This window comes from Trachemys scripta, chromosome 2, assembly GCF_013100865.1.
Source record: "Trachemys scripta elegans isolate TJP31775 chromosome 2, CAS_Tse_1.0, whole genome shotgun sequence".
NCBI lineage: Eukaryota > Metazoa > Chordata > Testudines > Emydidae > Trachemys > Trachemys scripta.
Genome location: NC_048299.1, coordinates 68,799,580 through 68,817,884, shown reverse-complemented (window position 1 = coordinate 68,817,884; position 18,305 = coordinate 68,799,580). Strand labels below are relative to the sequence as shown.

Sequence of the window (18,305 nt, the reverse complement as noted above, 5' to 3'; positions counted from 1 at the left end):
AGTTGGAAGAATTGGGGGTGGGTAGGAGAACTGACCAGATACCCATCAGGCTTGTAGCTATGATGTGGCAGATCTATAGAATGCCACCTTGTGGAATGTTCAGTCTTTTAACTTGAGCAGATGTACAGCTTAAGAAGTTGGAGTCCAGCTAAACAGCTGTCCAAGAAAGTCTTCAGCCAGAGAAGCCTTCATAAAAAAAATAAAAAGAAAAAAAATAGGTTCATCCTTTAATTTGGAATCAAGGGAGAGGAAACCAACAAAGGCTACCCAAAAGGTAAAGTACTTCTTCGAGATCTGCTGCACATGTCCATGCCAATTTAAGTGTGCAAGCACCCTGAGCACAGCTGTCGGAGATTTTTCCCCTAGTGGTATCCGTCGGCTTGGTGCTGGCGCCCTCTGGTGCCATGCGCTCATAACACCGGTATAAGGGGCCCCCGCCGAGCCCAAGCTCCTCGGTCCCTTCTGACTGCCCGTGCAGCTGTTGGAACTTCCCCTCTTTGTCTTGAGCAAAGTGGTTTAGTGGTTTCCACTATTTTTCATTGTAAATAGTTAGATTTTGATAGTTCAGTAGTTTCAGTACATTTAAGTAGTCATAGTTTAGGACTGGGACTCCTCTCCATGCTCGGAGATGCGCTCTGTCCCTCCCCCGCTACTGGGACATGCCTCAGGCACCAGTGCTCTTCGTGTGGCAAGCTTATGCCTACTAGTGACCCTCACTTGAGTTGTCTCAAGTGTTTGGGAGAGTGTCATAGGAAAGAGCGCTGCAACATCTTCTGGGAATTTAAGCACACATGCAGAAGACAGAGCAGCAAGGTTGAAAGTCCTACTTATTGAGTTGGCACTGAGACCCGCCTTGGAGCAGAGATCAGACTTGGCTGCAGATGGTATTTGGCACCGAGTATTTCAGCGTCAGTACAATTTGCTCCGCTGGTGGCTAAGAACTCTTGGCACTGGTCCTCCTCATTGGTACTGAAGAAGAAACATCAAGGCCACCGGAGAAAACTTGCTTGCTGGCACTGAAGGGAGACAAGCGAGCAGATTGGGATAGAGCGAGATCCATGCTGGGCCGCTCTCCATCCCCGGTACCATGGCAACCACTGGCAGAGGCACCGGCGCCACAGACCCCATTAGCTCTCAACCAACCAGCTGGTTGGCACCGGGCAGACCAGTTTGCAGTGCTTTTGACCCCAGAAGCCTACACGGCTGCTATTGAGCTGATGACTTTGTCGATACCAAGCCCAGACGGGAGACAGGACGCAGCACCAATGGCGCCACTCAGTAGCGCCGCAGCATCAACCACCTTTAAGCCAGTTTCAAGACCTGCCTCCAGGGGGAAACTCCCTTCATTGCCTCGCCAGAGATGTCTCTACAGCACCGATCGTCCCCACCGTGGTCCTCCACCTCCACGTCATCTTCTTCATCGAGTCCGGACTCGGGATCCAACTATTCAAGACACCGGCACCAAAGGGAGACACTGCGTCAGCCCCCACAGACAGTGGTACCATTGGGCATGCTGGGAGCCGGGATAACCCAAGGCACCGGGCCCATGGCGTCTGGCACCCCTACAATGGGGCTTTTGGAACCTGTGGGGGCTTCCCCCAGGCCAAGGGACCAGCTCATGGTGCTCCTACTTGGTGCGCTCAGAGACTGTTGTGGCACCAGGGGCACACAGGGAAACTCTAGAGCCAACTCCCTGTACCGGTCCTGATGCCAGAGCGTGTCCCAGCACCGTTGCCTAAGCAGGGATACTCCCTGGTACTGATGCCAGTATCAGAACCAATACCAGTTTTCAAGTTCTTGTGCCTCAGGAAGAGGCTGCAGTGGACACTATGGCAGCGCACACCTCTTCTTCATCGTCTCAAGAGGACGAGCTCATGCTCAAGGGGCTCTCCCCGCTGCAGGATGACGTAAGGGCCCACCAAGACTTGTTAAAGTGGGTAGCCTCTAATCTTGGCAGGCAGAAGTTGTCAAGAAACCATCAGATGGGTTCCTAGACATTCTGTTGGCCGCAGCCCCTGCGAAGGTGGCCCTGCCCTTACACAAATCCATTTTGGGATGAATTTAGGCCATTTGGCAGACTCCTGCCTCCATTCTACCCACAGCAAAGAGAACAGAAGGAAAATACTTTGTGTCCGCAAAAGACTGTGAGTTCTTGTTCTCTCATCCTTCTCTGGGGTCCCTCATTGTGGCGGCTGCCAACAAAAAGGACCACGAAGGTCAGACGGGGTTTACCCCCAATCCAAAGGAGCCCAGGAAAATAGACCTTCTGGTTAGGAAGGCCTATTTGATGGGGGGACTCCAGTTGAGGATAGCGAACCAGCAGGCATTGCTGGGTCGATATGATTACAACATGTGGGAAGTAATGAACAAAGACAAAGACAGACTTCCCCAGGCTTGGTGGGGGCCCCTTATACCAGCGCTATGAACGCACTGCACCAGGGGGCACCAGCGCCAAGCCGATGGATACCACTAGGGGGAAATCTCTGACAGCTGTGATCGGGGCACTCGCACACCTAAATCGGAATGGACATGTGCAACACATCTCGAAGAACAACAGTTACAAAAGGTAGGTAACTGTTTTTTAACGTAAAGCTAACTATGGATCTCAGTCCACAAGCTGTAGAGAAGAAATACCAACTGCAGTGCAAAGCTGTAGAGAGGAGATACCAACTGCAGTGCAAAGCAGAAAGATAAGAAAGGCAAACTGATGCAGGTAAAGTGGATTTGCTGATCCTCTATTTAGTATCCCAATTAACAGTAATCGCCATCTTACTTATATACTGCAGTGCTGTAAACGAACATGTCCCTGAGGTAAAACTTCATAGAAGTAGATCTGAAGAAAACTAGAATTTAATAGGCCAAATTCCCCCAGAACCATCTGCAGCACATGGTGCTAATAAGCACAATGTAAGGAGCAACCTAAGAACCTGTTCATCTAAAATCATCGGGTTTTTAAAACCTTGTATCCTCAGGTTCTTTCTTACAGTCTACACTAACCATCTTCCAAAAAAAAAAATTGCATTCATGGGTAAGAATGTAAACTGGATTTTATCCTTCTAGATTCAGACTGCTTGCAGTTCTTTCAGTAAAGGGTAGCAGTATATAAAGGTAGCACAAATAAGGAGGCTATGTAATATAAGCAGGAAACTTCAGGTCTACTCAAGATATGCCAGCTGCTGATGGCCCCAAAAGGATCATTACAGTGATTGGGATTGCTGAAATGTAGTGGACTCTAGTCATCCCCTCTTTGACTCCTGGCATGCCAAGGCCTAGAAAGGGTGGCACAAAGCCAGCTGCACCAGTTGAGTCCCACACATCTCTTTGTTTGTTACACAGGCTTTCCCAGCCCATTTGCGCTACCATAGAAGGGCAAAGGAGCCAAAACAGGATGGAAAATCTGGCCCATTGTATTTATTTAAAAGCAGAACCCTACATATTTAAAACAGTATGAGTCTATGTCGCTAAAATACCATGCAGCACATTAAAGAGCTTCCCCTACTATTTCAATGAAGTAAACTTCACTGAAAATGTGCAGTTACCCAATATCACGGTAAAAACAGGAATAACATTAGAAGGACATTCTGTGCAAAGTTTTATTGTGTACAAACTTATTTTTCAATGACTTAAAAAACGTAATAAAGTTTTTTTTTACGCCAAGGTTTAGTGCCCTTATACAACAGTTAAAGACATTTCATTTGATCTATGCTCAGCATCCATCTTTCAATACCTTAACCATGATGTTTTTCCATTTAGGTTTATTTAGCCCGAAAAGAAGGGTCATCCTCTGCTTACATCTGCTGGAAGTTTGAGTGTGGGTCAGTTGATCTAAAAATAGACAATGTTTCCATTAGAACGAACAGTCAGACGTTTCACAGTGGAAGAATAAGGTGGAGATTGCGCTCCAACATAGCAGAAGTTGATCTGACTGGAGGTAAGTGTGAAATCTGATTGATTTTATTTTTAAATCATGTGGTATAAGTGCTAATGCAAATGCAATGCACTAGTACGCAGGGAAGTGGAGGTGGGAGAAACAATGTAAGCAATAAAGACTTTTCCCACTCAGGCTTTTTGCCAAGGATAAGGAAATATGTGAGAACAATCAATATATAACTCCAACCTGCCACATTTTTCCATATTTGGGGAAAATAAAATTAGGATCCAGCAAAACCTGACGTGGATACAGGAGATATATGGGCTCTTCAAAGCAGGGATTGTCTTTATATTTGTACATCATGTAGCAGAATGGGGCACCCAATCCTGACTGGAGCCTCTGGAGACTACCACAATACAAATAAAAATAATAATTTGATTATCTGCAAGTCAAACACTTTAATGTTCATTACAAATTGCCTCTTGAACATGTATTCTAGCAACATAAATGATCTGTGGCAGAACTTTAATTGTTTGGGGTTTTTTTCTCCCCCAACAGATAAAATTCTTCGCTCCTATTCAGATTTCTCTGATGCAACAGAAGTTATTTTGGAAGCTGAACTAAGTGGAGGGGATGGTGATATTGCATGGCAGCACACCCAGCTGTTTAGAGAGAGCTTAAGTAACTCTGGAGAAAATTGTTTGGAGATAATTATAAAACTCATTGGTCTCTGAGAATCTAAACAGAGGAGAAATGCTATTGGCAACAGGGATTTATTGTATAAAATATGCTGTGGATACAATGTGAGGACTTGATTGTCAATTACCATAGTTCATACCACTGGCATTTCTTTTCCCATTTGCCAGTTTTAATTTGGCCATCATGAAAATAATAAATTTTATACTATGGACCATAGAGAAACATTGGAATTTTCAAGGTTTTATTTTTGTGTAAACTTATAGCAAATATGGAAATGCCAAAGTAAAAACATGTTTCATCCAAAACATGGAAATTAAGGTATTCAGAGTTACAACTGATGCTCCATCCTAAACTTGCTTCATAGTGAGAGGGGGAAATAATGATGGGAAAGCAAAACTGAGTGAGGAACATACAGCAGTTTTAACTTTGAATTTGGGGGCTGGTTTGTTTCACAATCTCTGCTGTTATTTGGAGTTAAAATTTGCACTTAGTTGTCTGGTAGGCAGCATGTGTTATGTTGTTTTAATTTTAAAAGACTTGTATAAAGGATAATATTAGCCCCTAACATCTCCTGTGGTTAAATCTACATACTATTTAGGCATTTTAAAAGATACAATATTATTTTACATGATACACCAGAAAAGGAGCTTTGGATAACTATTAAGGCAGTTTTTAAAGATGGCCTAGATATATGTGTGTATTGGTCTAAGTAATAAACATATTTTGGAGTATAATAGTATACTGGGTAATACATTTATGTGAAAGTCATGTTCAACATGTACCTAGAAATTCTGTTATGGTCTATCATGTAAAATAGAAATTTAAAATTGAGTAAAAACACATAATTTTTATCCTGGAAAATGCCTAGTTTGTTATACATATTTTATACTGTATAAATCCATATTTATTCCCCTTTTTATTAAGTTGCTTATTGAGCTGATAGATCATAATCACTTTTTAAGAAGCTATTATCTTGTGTCAGTCTGAGTCACATGCACCAGATTTGGTGCTAGAAGTAGAATCATAGAATATCAGGGTTGGAAGGGACTTCAGGAGGTCATCTAGTCCAACCCCCTGCTCAAAGCAGGACCAAGCCCCAGACAGATTTTTGCCCCAGATCACTAAATGGCCCCCTCAAGGATTGAGCTCACAACCCTGGGTTTAGCAGGCCAATGCTCAAACCACTGAGCTATGCCCCACATGAGGTGCTTTTTTCCCCCCTTGATGCATAAAAATTTTCAGACCATAGAATTCAGTTTTTAACTTTTTGCCCCAAACACAACCAACACTATAATTCAGGAGATCAAACTTCGATTTTCAATCCTGGTCTAGCTCCATGGCCTGTTGTGGGCTGGGAGTGCCGTGGATGCAGTATAAGGAGCCACTGGAGATTGATTGCTTGATTTCAACAGCCTCCATGAACTATTAAGAAATTGTGTAACTCTGTCTCCTTCTCCTCTCCCTCCCCAAACACACAATCAAACAAACATCTGAAGGACTATGTTGGGATTTTAAAAAGTGATGGACTACCTTATTACCTGTGTAGTTATGCAAACTAAGAAGAGACTTCAGGATTTAAACTGGTCATTTGTGGGTGATTATGAAGAGATACTCTGCACTCCCTATGTAGAGAACACTTGAGCAACTCAACACAAGTGAAATGCACAGAATTGCACCTAACAGAACAATATTAATATACACACATATACTCCCAAGCACACCTAGTACAATGTGACATCATGCCTTGATTAACCTGTAGCTTCAAAGAAAAAAAAAATCAAAAAGTTCTAATACTGAGGAATAAAGTATAAGACAGAGCTAAAGGGTAAGGAAATAGTCCATGTAGAAAAAGGGTTTGTACAGAAGATAGGAGACTTCGAAAGAACTAATTATCAAGTAGAATCAATTGAAAATACTCAAAAGAAGAAGGAATAAACGGAGAGTAGAATATTCTACATTCTGCTTGAACAGCGAAGTAGCAAGAATTACAAAGCTATGAGGAAAACTAGTAGCAATGAGGATCTTATCAGTACACAGTAAAGAGGGGAAATAAATTGATTATGTTTGTGGACATGTTACAAGACCATTTCTCTATAAATTATGGGCTTCAACTCCCACTGAAGTCAATGGCAAAGCTCCCATTGACTTTAATGGCACTGAATCAGGGCTTATTATAAGGAGGATTGAAAAGGGTTTGCAGTGTTTTGTAACACAAAAGATGACTGGTGATATAGAAGTGATGAAGCATCCCTACATCACTAACTAATAAAAAGCAGAAAAATTCCTTTACTGCAGGATGATGCTCAGGCAAACCAAAAATCACAGTTTCCTATAAAACAGACCCATAACAGAATGGGTTTGGAGGACCAAGTGTATTTTGGAGGGAGCAAAGCCTCACAACCTCCTTCATCTATGGAGGCAGACATAATCCGCAGAAGACTGCATACTCCTCTGCAGGTCTCCATTCCCCTGGTGAGCAAGAGCAGTGCAGTGTCACTCACAAAGGGCACACACTGGGAGTTAATGTTGAGTTACAAGAAAATCCTCAGCTTTCCCTGATGTCATGAATTGTTTTTAAACAACCTTAAAGAGACTTGCAATCACAGGAGTTAGTAACTCTGAACTTGGAACCTATTGCTTCTTAGCCCTGCATTTAGTCCACATTTAACATAGCTTTTTCTCAAGGGGCATTAGTAAGAGGAGTAGCCTTCTCCCCATCAATTAAGATTGATATCATTGTGATTGTTAGCCAAAATGGCTGCCTGGGTATTTCTGTGAAAATTTTTGAATAATCTCAATAATAAATGTATAGCTAGATGTGGATTTCACAACCTAATTTAAATTTTGGAGCTCTTAAAAAACCCCAAACATATACTTATTTTTACAGAAAAATTAATGTGAAGACTCACCTAGTGCAAAAATTAATTGGCAAAATTGTTTGCAGTGTTGTAACCATGTAAATTTAGTCAGTTTCTACCAGATCTTAATTATGAGATTTGAGGATAAAACAAGTAAAGAAAATGTTCATGCCATATATTCTACTAGAAGTCAATAAGCAAGAAAAGACTATCTAGTGATACTGGATAATAAAACTCTTACTACTTTATAATCTTTGCTGCCTTGATAGGGTTGTTATTGCAAGTCAGAAATTGATACACAGTCCTCTCTTTTCAATATCCTAAATTTTATTATTATATTTTATATCTATAGATATAGATAATTAGGTTACTGAAAAGAGGGTTATTAGGAATTCCAGAAAACCGTAACCATATTTGGTAATTGGGTAAGCAGATAGTGGATCAGATTTAATATTAGTAAGATGAAAGTAATGCCTGCTCAGTTTTCACACACAATTTTGGACTCTGGGTTGGCCAGACCATCTCAGGTTAAAAACAGTGGCTATGGAGGGAGTCATCCACTCAAAGCAATGCAGCCTTTAATGTGCACTATTAAAATGTTTGAATGAAGTGAGGAGATTTAAAATATTGTCGTCCTCGTTAATCAACAATACATTTGCAACTCAAGTATTACTTTCATTTTGATTATAGCAATAGCAATCAGTAGAAATACTTATTTTAGGAAAGACTTGATGAGGAAAACCCAAAGATTAAATACAAGTAAAATACAAAAGTTACACCTCTACCTCGAAATAACGCTGTCCTTGGGAGCCAAAAAATCTTACCGCGTTATAGGTGAAACCGCGTTATATAGAACTTGCTTTGATCCGGCAGAGTGCGTAGCCCCGCCTCTCCGGAGCACTGCTTTACCGCATTATATCAGAATTCATGTTATATCAGGTCGCGTTATATCGGGGTAGAGGTGTATATTGAACTCCCTCTTGTGTCCCTGAAGTACCCTTTGTAAGGTAGAATAGGTTGAACTCTTTAGCAAATACATTCTTTTAAATGACCTCTTTTTCTGATCTCCATTTCAGTGCAGACCAATTTTTATTAAAAAGGCAATATTTTTTTTACTTAAATGCCATTTTCTTCCTGTGACAGTACTTGCTTTCTTTCATCAATGATTCCTTGACAAAACCTTATGCTAGAGTGGACTTAAAATATTGTAAGGTAAAAAGGTTCCATGCTATGAAGTGCTTCAAAAGTATGGGTATTAATTTGTGACGACTGTGGTGTGTGTTCTTGATTGAGTTAAATGGGGAAATTGTTAGGCCATGTGTAGATGGAAATCACCGTTTACATGGCTTTTTAAGAGTTTGGGGTGTGAAGAGAAAAAAAAATACAGGTTCCAGTGCTGCAAGGCCAAATCATAATATATGTAGGACCTCAACCTATTACAGACTCTATGTAATTGTATACAAAAATGAATATATAGCTACATGGCGTACCTACACTGCCTTCAAAGCATCATGGAAATGTAACAAAAGTAATGTTTTCGAACAGGTTCTTCTGATAAGCACAAAAATAGCCAAATTAACACTTGAAACATAATTTTAAATGCCATTGCTACTCAAAGACTTACATGAGCAACCTGAATAGAAAGTCCCTCTCTCTTGGATAGTATTTGCCTTATTGGTATGACATATCTCTTTATAGCTGATCATAATATGTCTTTTTGTGTTAAAATACAATATTAACAAGGTTGGGCTGTGGAATTACCAGTCACTTGTGGCCACCAAAGAAATAACAAAAAGTAATATCTTGCATTGCTGTAAGTTCCTAGGATATCCGCATCTGATCCATGATCTGAAATCATGGTCCACAGATATCCACATCCACCAATGTGGATATCCGCAGATTTGCAGGGCTCTACTTGCCAGGGGCACTGTATGTGAAGGGAGCCCATTGCAGGCAATAAGAAGATAAGAATCGCCACAGTGGGTCAGACCAATGGTCCATCTAGCCAGCCTCCGACAGTGGCCAGAACCAGATGCTTCAGAGGGAATGAACAGAACAGGGCAATTTTCAGTGATCCATTTCTTGTCATCCAGCACCTGCTTCTGTCAGTTGAAGGTTGCATCCCTGACCATGTCAACTAATAGCCATTGATGGACCTATCCTCTATGAGGTTATTTAATTATTTTTTGAACCCACTTGTATTTAGGTTGTCTGTGCATTGTGTGAAGAGGTACTTCTTTTTGTTTGTTTTAAACACACTGCCTATTATTTCATTGGCTGACCCCTGGTTCTTGTGTTATGTGAAGGGGTAAATAACACTTCCTTATTCACTTTCTCCATACCATGCATGATTTTGTAGACTTCTATATCATCCACCCTTAGTTGTCTCTTTTCTAAGATGGACAGCCTAAATCTTGTTTATCTCTCCTAGCTGTTCTATACCCCTAATCATTTTTGTTGCCCTTCCCTGTACCTTTTCCAGTTCTAATATATCTTTTTTGAGATGGGGTGACTAGAACTGCATGCGGTATTCAAGGTGTGGGTGTACCATGAATTTAAATAGGGGCATTATGATATTTTCTGATTTACTATCTATGCCTTTCCTAATGGTTCCTAACATTCTATTAGCTTTTTTGACTGCCACTGCATATTTTTCAGAGGACTGTCCACAATGACTCTCTTGAGTGTTAACAGCTCATTTAGACTCCATCATTTTGTATGTATAGCTGGGATTATTTTTTCCACTGTACATTCATTTGCACATATCAATATTGAATTTCATCTGCAATTTTGTTCCCCAATCACCCAGAAGGAGACCTTCTCCCGTTGGTGTGGTTAATCCACCTCCACGGTAGCTATGTTGATGGGAGACATGCTTCTGTTGAAATAGCGCTGTTCTACACTGGAGGTTAGGTCAGTATAACTATGTCACTCAGGGGTGTGGATTTTTCACACCCCTGAGAGATGTAATTATTCTGATGTAAATTTGTCACGTAGATGTATCCTTAAATGCTCACATAGAGAAGCAGGCGGTCCTCTAAAGTGGAAATGATCCCTGCTGATCCTGAATGATGTTTTGTTGCCTTTACATATTAGGCAACAGTAAAAGCTTTTTCCACACATTGGTTCAGAATGAAATACACTCCAAATTCTGAACATCAGGAAATACAGAACACTGAAAATAAACTATGTTTGTCTCCTCAGTACAATGACATGAAAACAGGCACTCAGACTGTATGTACCCTCGCTGAAACCTGGAAACACCCATCAGCAGAGTTCTGACAACATGAAATGAAAACCAATGGAAATTCCCTTGAAGGCCAGTGATGAGGACAGTCAGCTACCAAGAGTCCCCCATCTCCCTCCCCGCCCTCATTTGTGGCAATGTTACTGTCTCCTGACAGATGTTCAGTTAATGTATTAGTAGATCATTAATGTGGACCAGCTTCCATATTGGAATTGTACAGCCTCATATTATAATAGGGTTAGGAGCAAAGGGTCTAAACTGTGGGTGAGGTTGAGAGAATAAAAATAGTCATTGTTGACTTGGCAGAAACCAAATCACAATATCTTTACTTAACGCCTGCACTCAAAATGATGGAACAGGGATTGTATGCTAACTAGACAGATAATAAAAGGAACACCATCAACTCTCATCTAGCACTTTACAAATGCGGGTAAGTATCACCCCTATTTTAAAGATGAGGAAGGTGAGGCACGTGTAGAAGTGATTTACGCAAATTCACCCAGCATGTTAGTGGCAGCAGCAGCAGCAGAAACTGATCTGATGACCTAGCCTCTGAACGACATGGTCTAGTTCTCACACTGTGGTGACTTCTTATTACAGACAACAAAATACAATATACAACCAAACAAAACATCAAATTTGAGATGCTACCCTAGACTCCCTTAAATTCTCAAATTTTCTCACACTGCACTGTCAACCTGTGGAACTCCTAGCCAGAGGATGTTGTGAAGGCCAAGACTATAACAGGGTTCAAAAAAGAACTAGATAAATTCATGGAGAATAGATCCATCAATGGCTATTAGCTAGGATGGGCAGGGATGGTGTCCCAAGCCTCTGTTTGCCAGAAGCTGGGAAATGGGCAACAAGGAATGGTTCACTTGATGATTACCTGTTCTGTTCATTCCCTCTGAAGCACCTGGCATTGGCCACTGTCGGAAGACAGGATACTGGGCTAGATGGACCTTTAGTCTGACCCAGTATAGCCGTCCTTATGTTAATATTCTTCATTAAAAGGTAAGGAGTTATGCATGCACAATGAGAGGTGAATGTAGCCTTTAATTCACCAGCTACACACACCAGTACATGGATGTCATGACTCAGAGATGAAAAATCTTAACACCAAAGAAGCCACAAAGTTAAAAGCCAGGTATCTGACAATTAGGTTCACTCAGTGATGCAGCTGTGCAACTATAAGAGTTGGCATGTTACGGAAGGGTGACCAAGTTCTTTCTCAAACATGCTGAGTCAGAAGTTATAAACACAAAACAACTTTTCCTGGAGTCCTTCCAATGATCACACTGTTATTTATTGTACAGTTTGCCATGCTGACTGAAGCACATCATCTCCATGATATATGGGAACCGTAGTGAGATCAGTGATGCAGAAAGAAACCCAGTGGAGATTTTACCCAGCTCCAAGTTACCGGTCATTGGTGAAGCTTGGTGTGCCAGAATATACCAGTATTCACACCCTATACACGATTGTAAAAATTTTTGTACAAGCCATGTCTTGTCAGGTATCATTTAAAGACTCAATTTGCTGACCAGTAATATCATGATAAAATGCATGTAGCAGCATTATATTTGAAATTATAAAAATAAGCTGAAATCATGACTAAAAGTATGTTTTTCAGATAAGTCTGGGGAGTGGCTAAACCATTTCCTCAGAGACAAAGGGCAAGCTGATGCCTCAGCCAGGTATAAACAACGCTGATGGGCCATTACCTGCTATGTGGCCATTCTTTGTCAGGAAAGGGGGTAGAAGCAAAAATCTACATCTTAGCAAAGAAACAGCATGGAGTTCCCTTCCACATAGACTGCCTGTCGTCATGCTTCAAGCTGAAAATGCTTCTCAGAGGGGTGACAGGACTACAAAAGAAGGGGCAGATACCCCTTTCTCTCTCCCTACCCATCGCATTCACTGCCCCTAAAGAGACAAAGAAAGCGGTCGTTGGACTCTAGGGGAGGGGTTCTGACCTAAAGAGTTTGGTCAGTAAGACTGCTGAAAGCATGTAGAAACTTTGCTTTGAATCCAATATAGTTAGGTGAGGCACAAGTAAGCATTTTATCTTTGTTTCGCTTGTAACCAGTTCTGACTTTTATGCCTCATTATTTGTACTCACTTAAAATCTCTCTTTTTGTAGTAAATAAACTTTATGGTTTTATCTAATCCAGTGTGTTCAAGTTAGAGTGTCTGGGTAACAAGTTGTATGCATATTACTCCCTTAAAGGAATAATGGACTTAATATAGTTATACTGTCCAGGAGAGGGCTGGGCAGTACAGGACATACATTTCTGGGGGGAAATCTGGGACTAGGAGTGTGTTGTGGTCACCCTGTGGTAATCTTGTAGGCTGGTAAGAGCCGAGGTCTGGCTGGCTGACTGCAGCATACACAGTCACAGTTGGGAGTGACTTACATGGTGGAGGCTATGAGGAGTCCAGGTTGTAGGCTACAGTAGCAAGGCATTGTAAAGGGCACCCCAAGTGACAGGGCAGGGGTGACACAGCTACACATTAGTCTGGATTGCATCCTGGTATGTATCATTTAGATTGAACTTTTTGTCTTTCAGCAAATAGAAAGGTATTTGACAATGAACAGAAATCAGAGAACGGCACCATGTAGGAAAAAAAACCTGTGTCTTAGTCCACACTAGCTGGGGCATACATTTTTAATTCACACTAGAATGTTGTGCACTAATTGGCCTCTGTGGATCCTTTAACACACACTAAGGTGTTTTTAGTGCATGCCAACAGGGTCTATACAGGGCTGTTGGTGCACAATACGCAGGGCCGGCACTTCCACTAGGCAACCCTATGCAATTGCCTAGGGTGGCAGGATTTGGGGGGCGGCATTTTGCCGCCCTCGGTGGAAATTTGGCGGCGGGGGGTCCTTCCCCTCCGGGTCTTCGGCGGCAGGTCCTTCACTCGCTCCAGGACCTGCCGCTGAAGTGCCCCAAAGATGTGGAGCGGAAGGATCCCCGCCGCCGAAGACCAGGGGCCCCCTGAATGTTCAGAGAAGGAGCGCTGCCACCTAGGGCAACAAAAACCCTGGCGCCGCTCCTGGCAATATGGTGGTGCTCATTAAAATTTACACCGCAATCCGAGGGATTGGAGCAAATGCGGTTATATCTTAGAGCTTCCTTAGCTCTCGTCCCCTAACGCCCCTACTCTACTTGCGCTACATTGATGACATCTTCATCATCTGGACCCATGGAAAAGAAGCCCTTGAGGAATTTCACCATGATTTCAATAATTTCCATCCCACCATCAACCTCAGCCTAGATCAATCCACACAAGCGGTCCATTTCCTGGACACTACTGTGCTAATAAGCGATGGTCACATCAATACCACCCTATACCGGAAACCTACTGACCGCTACACTTACCTACATGCCTCCAGCTTCCATCCAGGACACACCACACAATCCATTGTCTACAGCCAAGCTCTAAGATATAACCGCATTTGCTCCAATCCCTCGGATAGAGACAAGCACCTACAAGATCTCTATCAAGCATTCTTAAAACTACAATACCCACCTGCTGAAGTGAAAAAACAGATTGACAGAGCCAGACGAGTACCCAGAAGTCACCTCCTACAAGACAGGCCCAACAAAGAAAATAACAGAACACCACTAGCTGTCACCTTCAGCCCCCAACTAAAACCTCTCCAGCGCATCGTCAGAGATCTACAACCTATCCTGAAAGATGATCCTTTACTCTCACAGATCTTGGGAGACAGACCTGTCCTCGCTTACAGACAACCCCCCAACCTAAAGCAAATACTCACCAGCAACCACACATCACTGAACAAAACCACTAACCCAGGAACCTATCCTTATAACAAACCCCGATGCCAACTCTGTCCACATATCTATTCAAGTGACATCATCATAGGACCTAATCACATCAGCCATACCATCAGGGGCTCATTCACCTGCACATCTACCAATGTGATATATGCCATCATGTGCCAGCAATGCCCCTCTGCCATGTACATTGGCCAAACCGGACAGTCTCTACGCAAAAGAATTAATGGACACAAATCTGACATCAGGAATCAAAATACTCAAAAACCAGTGGGAGAACATTCAGTGACAGACCTGCGGGTGACTATATTACAACAGAAAAACTTCAAAAACAGACTCCAAAGAGAGACTGCTGAGCTAGAATTGATATGCAAACTAGACACAATCAACTCCGGTTTGAATAAGGACTGGGAATGGCTGGGCCATTACAAACATTGACTCTGTCTCCCCTTGTAAGTACTCTCACACTTATTATCAAACTGTCTGTACTGGGCTAGCTTGATTATCACTTCAAAAGTTTTTTTTCTCTTAATTAATTGGCCTCTCAGAGTTGGTAAGACAACTCCCACCTGTTTATGCTCTCTGTATGTGTGTATATATATCTCCTCAATATATGTTCCATTCTATATGCATCCGAAGAAGTGGGCTGTAGTCCACGAAAGCTTATGCTCTAATAAATTTGTTAGTCTCTAAGGTGCCACAAGTACTCCTATTCTTCTTTTTACAGAAAAAGTAGTGAGTTGAACACCCCACAACTCAGGTTAATATGAGTCAAAGGGGGCCAATTAATCTTATATGCTACACCTGGAGGGAATCCAGGGATTGATAAACACTAACTGCAGATGAAGCCCAGCTGGGGGAGTATAAAAGCGAGAAGGAAGAAGTTCCAGGGAGATCTACAATCAAACCCTAGAGGGCAAGGGAGTTGGCCAGGGACAATGAGGAAGACCGAGAGAGAGTTAAGCCCTGGGGTCCTGCCCTGGAATAGGGAGTCTTACAAAAGGCCTAGAGGATGCAGTAGGTATGGGGGGATGGAGGAAGCACAAGTGGTAAACCCAGAGATAGTCAAGGAGACAGCTGTGGGGTAGGAAGGAGCCCAACGCACAACAACTGAGACTGAGCAAACTCCCTTGCTGGAACCTGAAGTAGCAGGCAGGCCTGGGTTCCCCTGTCAGTTACTGGGAAAGTGACACAGGATCTGCAGTCAGAACAACAGACTGCCTGAAACAGCATTGGACAGCTTATCCAGTGGGACTTTATCTTAGAAGGAGGGGACTGTATAGTGACCTGTCTGGAGGGCCAAGTCATTATGAGGGCACACCCTGCATCACACAGAGAGAAGGGTGACAGTGCATGCAACTACTAGAAAGGGGTGCCCGATGTAGCATAAGCTAATTCCCAGATCCAGCCACAAGGAGGCACACCTCACATAATGCCCATTGTAGATTATGCCATCTAGTATGAAAATAAACTGTGTTGTTTTATGTATGTTACTAAAGATGTTCTAAAGTGTTTTTGGTTTGAGTGTTTTGTTTGTTGAGAATTTGCTGCCTACGTCTTTGTAGAGCAACTCCCATAAGGGTAGTAATGGTTTATGCAGCTCTAGCATGAGTAAACAAAACGTAAAATGACAGACTGGAATTCCCAAAAGAAATATCAGAGAAAAAGAGGTTGGGGGACTGTTTCCTGTAGCTGATTACATTCAAAAGTTGTTGAAAATCGAATGGCAAACTGACATGACAACCGATTTTTGTTCAGCAAAGTAAGTCAGTACTCCAACTCTCTCAGGCAGGAAAGGAAGTTAATGTCATGGCACCCTACAAAGAAAACCACTATACATATAAATGAAACAGTTCAAGCCCAATGACTTTTTACGTTTTTTGGTATGAAAAGCTATTGTGACTGAAATCAGTAATTCAATGTAAAAGTATTTGACCATTCACCAAGGATCAAAACCTAAGGATCATATTTTAATGGGAGTTTCTGAGTAAGGACTTCAGGATTGGTTTTTTACTACCTACTTGCTGTGAATCTACAGAACCATGGTTATACCACCTCCACTGTACAGTACTGAAAATATCACTGCTGGGGGAATTCTGCATCACTGCACAGGCACAGAATTCATGTTCCCTACAGATTTCTTTGCTACTCCACAGAAAAATGACTTCTGATGGGGAAGCAAAGGGAAGCCTAAAGAGTGGTCACGCACCCCTCCCTGTCAGCTCAGGCCCATCAATATGGGTGCCTGGAGCAGCTGGTAGAGACGTAAATCACTGGTGGGGGTGGGGCTGGGCAGTCATGTGTGTGAGAGAAAGCCATTCTGTCCCTCTTGCATGCTATTGCAGCATGCTTGGCATGGAGGGGCAGGGCTTTTGGGTGTGGCTGAGCAGGTAGGTATGGGGCAGGCTCTTTCCCCTCAGGCAGAGAAGAATGTAGCAGCCTGCCTGCTTAGTGAATTGTTCCCATTGTTTTTGTGAATCCCCGTGGGGTGTAAAACAGGTGTAAAGGTTTTAAAGCTCCTTTATATTGCCACAGTGGTGTAAAGGAGTCTTATTGTAAGGACAGTATGACTTATAAATGTTTATGGTGCTTTAGTGATTATCACTGGTCTAAATTATTGGACTGAAAACATTTCCTATCAAAATATGCTCCATGATCTGTTTGCTACTGACCTTTCTGGAGACCATCAGTAGCCAATATAAATTGTGACTTTGATTCACCAACCCTCACTTGCTTTTCAGTTGCCTATGTTGTAACCCTGAACATATTAGTCAACAAATATATGCAGCCGTAACTAGAAATAAAGGTCAAACCTAGCTACATTACTATCAGACAAAGGAGGTTTGGGGATTTCCTCTAATGCGCCCCATTCTCATTCTCCATCCATTGTATTGTAGTTTATTTAAATTACCAAAATAATTGAAACCAGCATGATTATAGTGTGTTATTTTGACAAATAAAATATTTGAAGAATTTTAAAATATTGTGTGCAGAATTTTTACTTTTTTTGGAGCAGAATTTAAATTTGTCAATCACAGAATTCCCCTAGGAATAAAATATGAATGCTGAGGAAGGCTGAAGAACACTAGATTAACATTTTTTATTCTTGCCATCTTTGTCAGCTGCTCCATATCAGGTGGCTGGACAAGCTCAGAAACTAGGATATTCAAAGCCAAATCCAGCAACTGCCTCCAACAGCAGTAGTTCAGTTTTGGCAGCTTTCTTAGTATTGATATATTATTAGAAAGGAAGACCAACAGATTCCAGGGCATGCATACCAGGGAATGTAGCTACATGGCTTGCTATCCCATAGGCATCAAAAGCTTTGGTGGCCCGATAAGATTGCCAGTGATGGACATAAACTGAATATCAAGACAGACCACTTAAGCACTGGCAGAGATCCATGTGGGTGGTGCCCGATCCAATAGGAGGCCACCTCCCCTTGGGATTTGCCATACTTGCTGTTACTATCTATATTTTACTCCTATATTTCACAGTTAGAATTTTGATGCCTATCACAGATTCTGAATTCTTTAGGGAAAGAACATGTAGTCCCTCTTCAGTTCTCAATTCCCTTGCTTTATAGCAAAAGCAGAAGTGTATCTTTGTCATATAAATCACAAGCTGTTCAGAACTTTGTTTTCCCACATGTAGCTCCTTTGCTACCTGATCTCCTACCACTAGACAGTAATAGTCTACTTGAAAAAATTCTTGTTGCCAGGACGCTTTTTAAAATGCGATACTTACGGTGTGTCTGTCTTATAATATTATAATTCTTTATTAATAAATAAGGAATTATTGAATGACAAAATGAGGCAAAGGAA

General features: G+C 42.0%; 1 protein-coding gene across 3 annotated transcripts in view; it reads left to right on the top strand.

The window, feature by feature from the left end:
* NGLY1 (N-glycanase 1) overlaps positions 1-11,438 on the top strand; it is a 68,552-nt gene extending 57,114 nt beyond the window's left edge. For 2 of the 3 annotated variants that reach the window (XM_034760802.1, XM_034760800.1), the window contains exons 11-12: positions 3,754-3,931; positions 4,430-5,651. In XM_034760802.1, coding sequence (XP_034616693.1) covers positions 3,754-3,931; positions 4,430-4,605 — 354 coding nt within the window. In that variant the 3' untranslated portion in view covers positions 4,606-5,651. Of the gene's footprint in view, positions 1-3,753; positions 3,932-4,429; positions 5,652-10,632 lie in introns of those variants that run through there. The other variant, XM_034760801.1, reaches the window with a different exon arrangement.
* Positions 11,439-18,305: the final 6,867 nt, after the last annotated feature.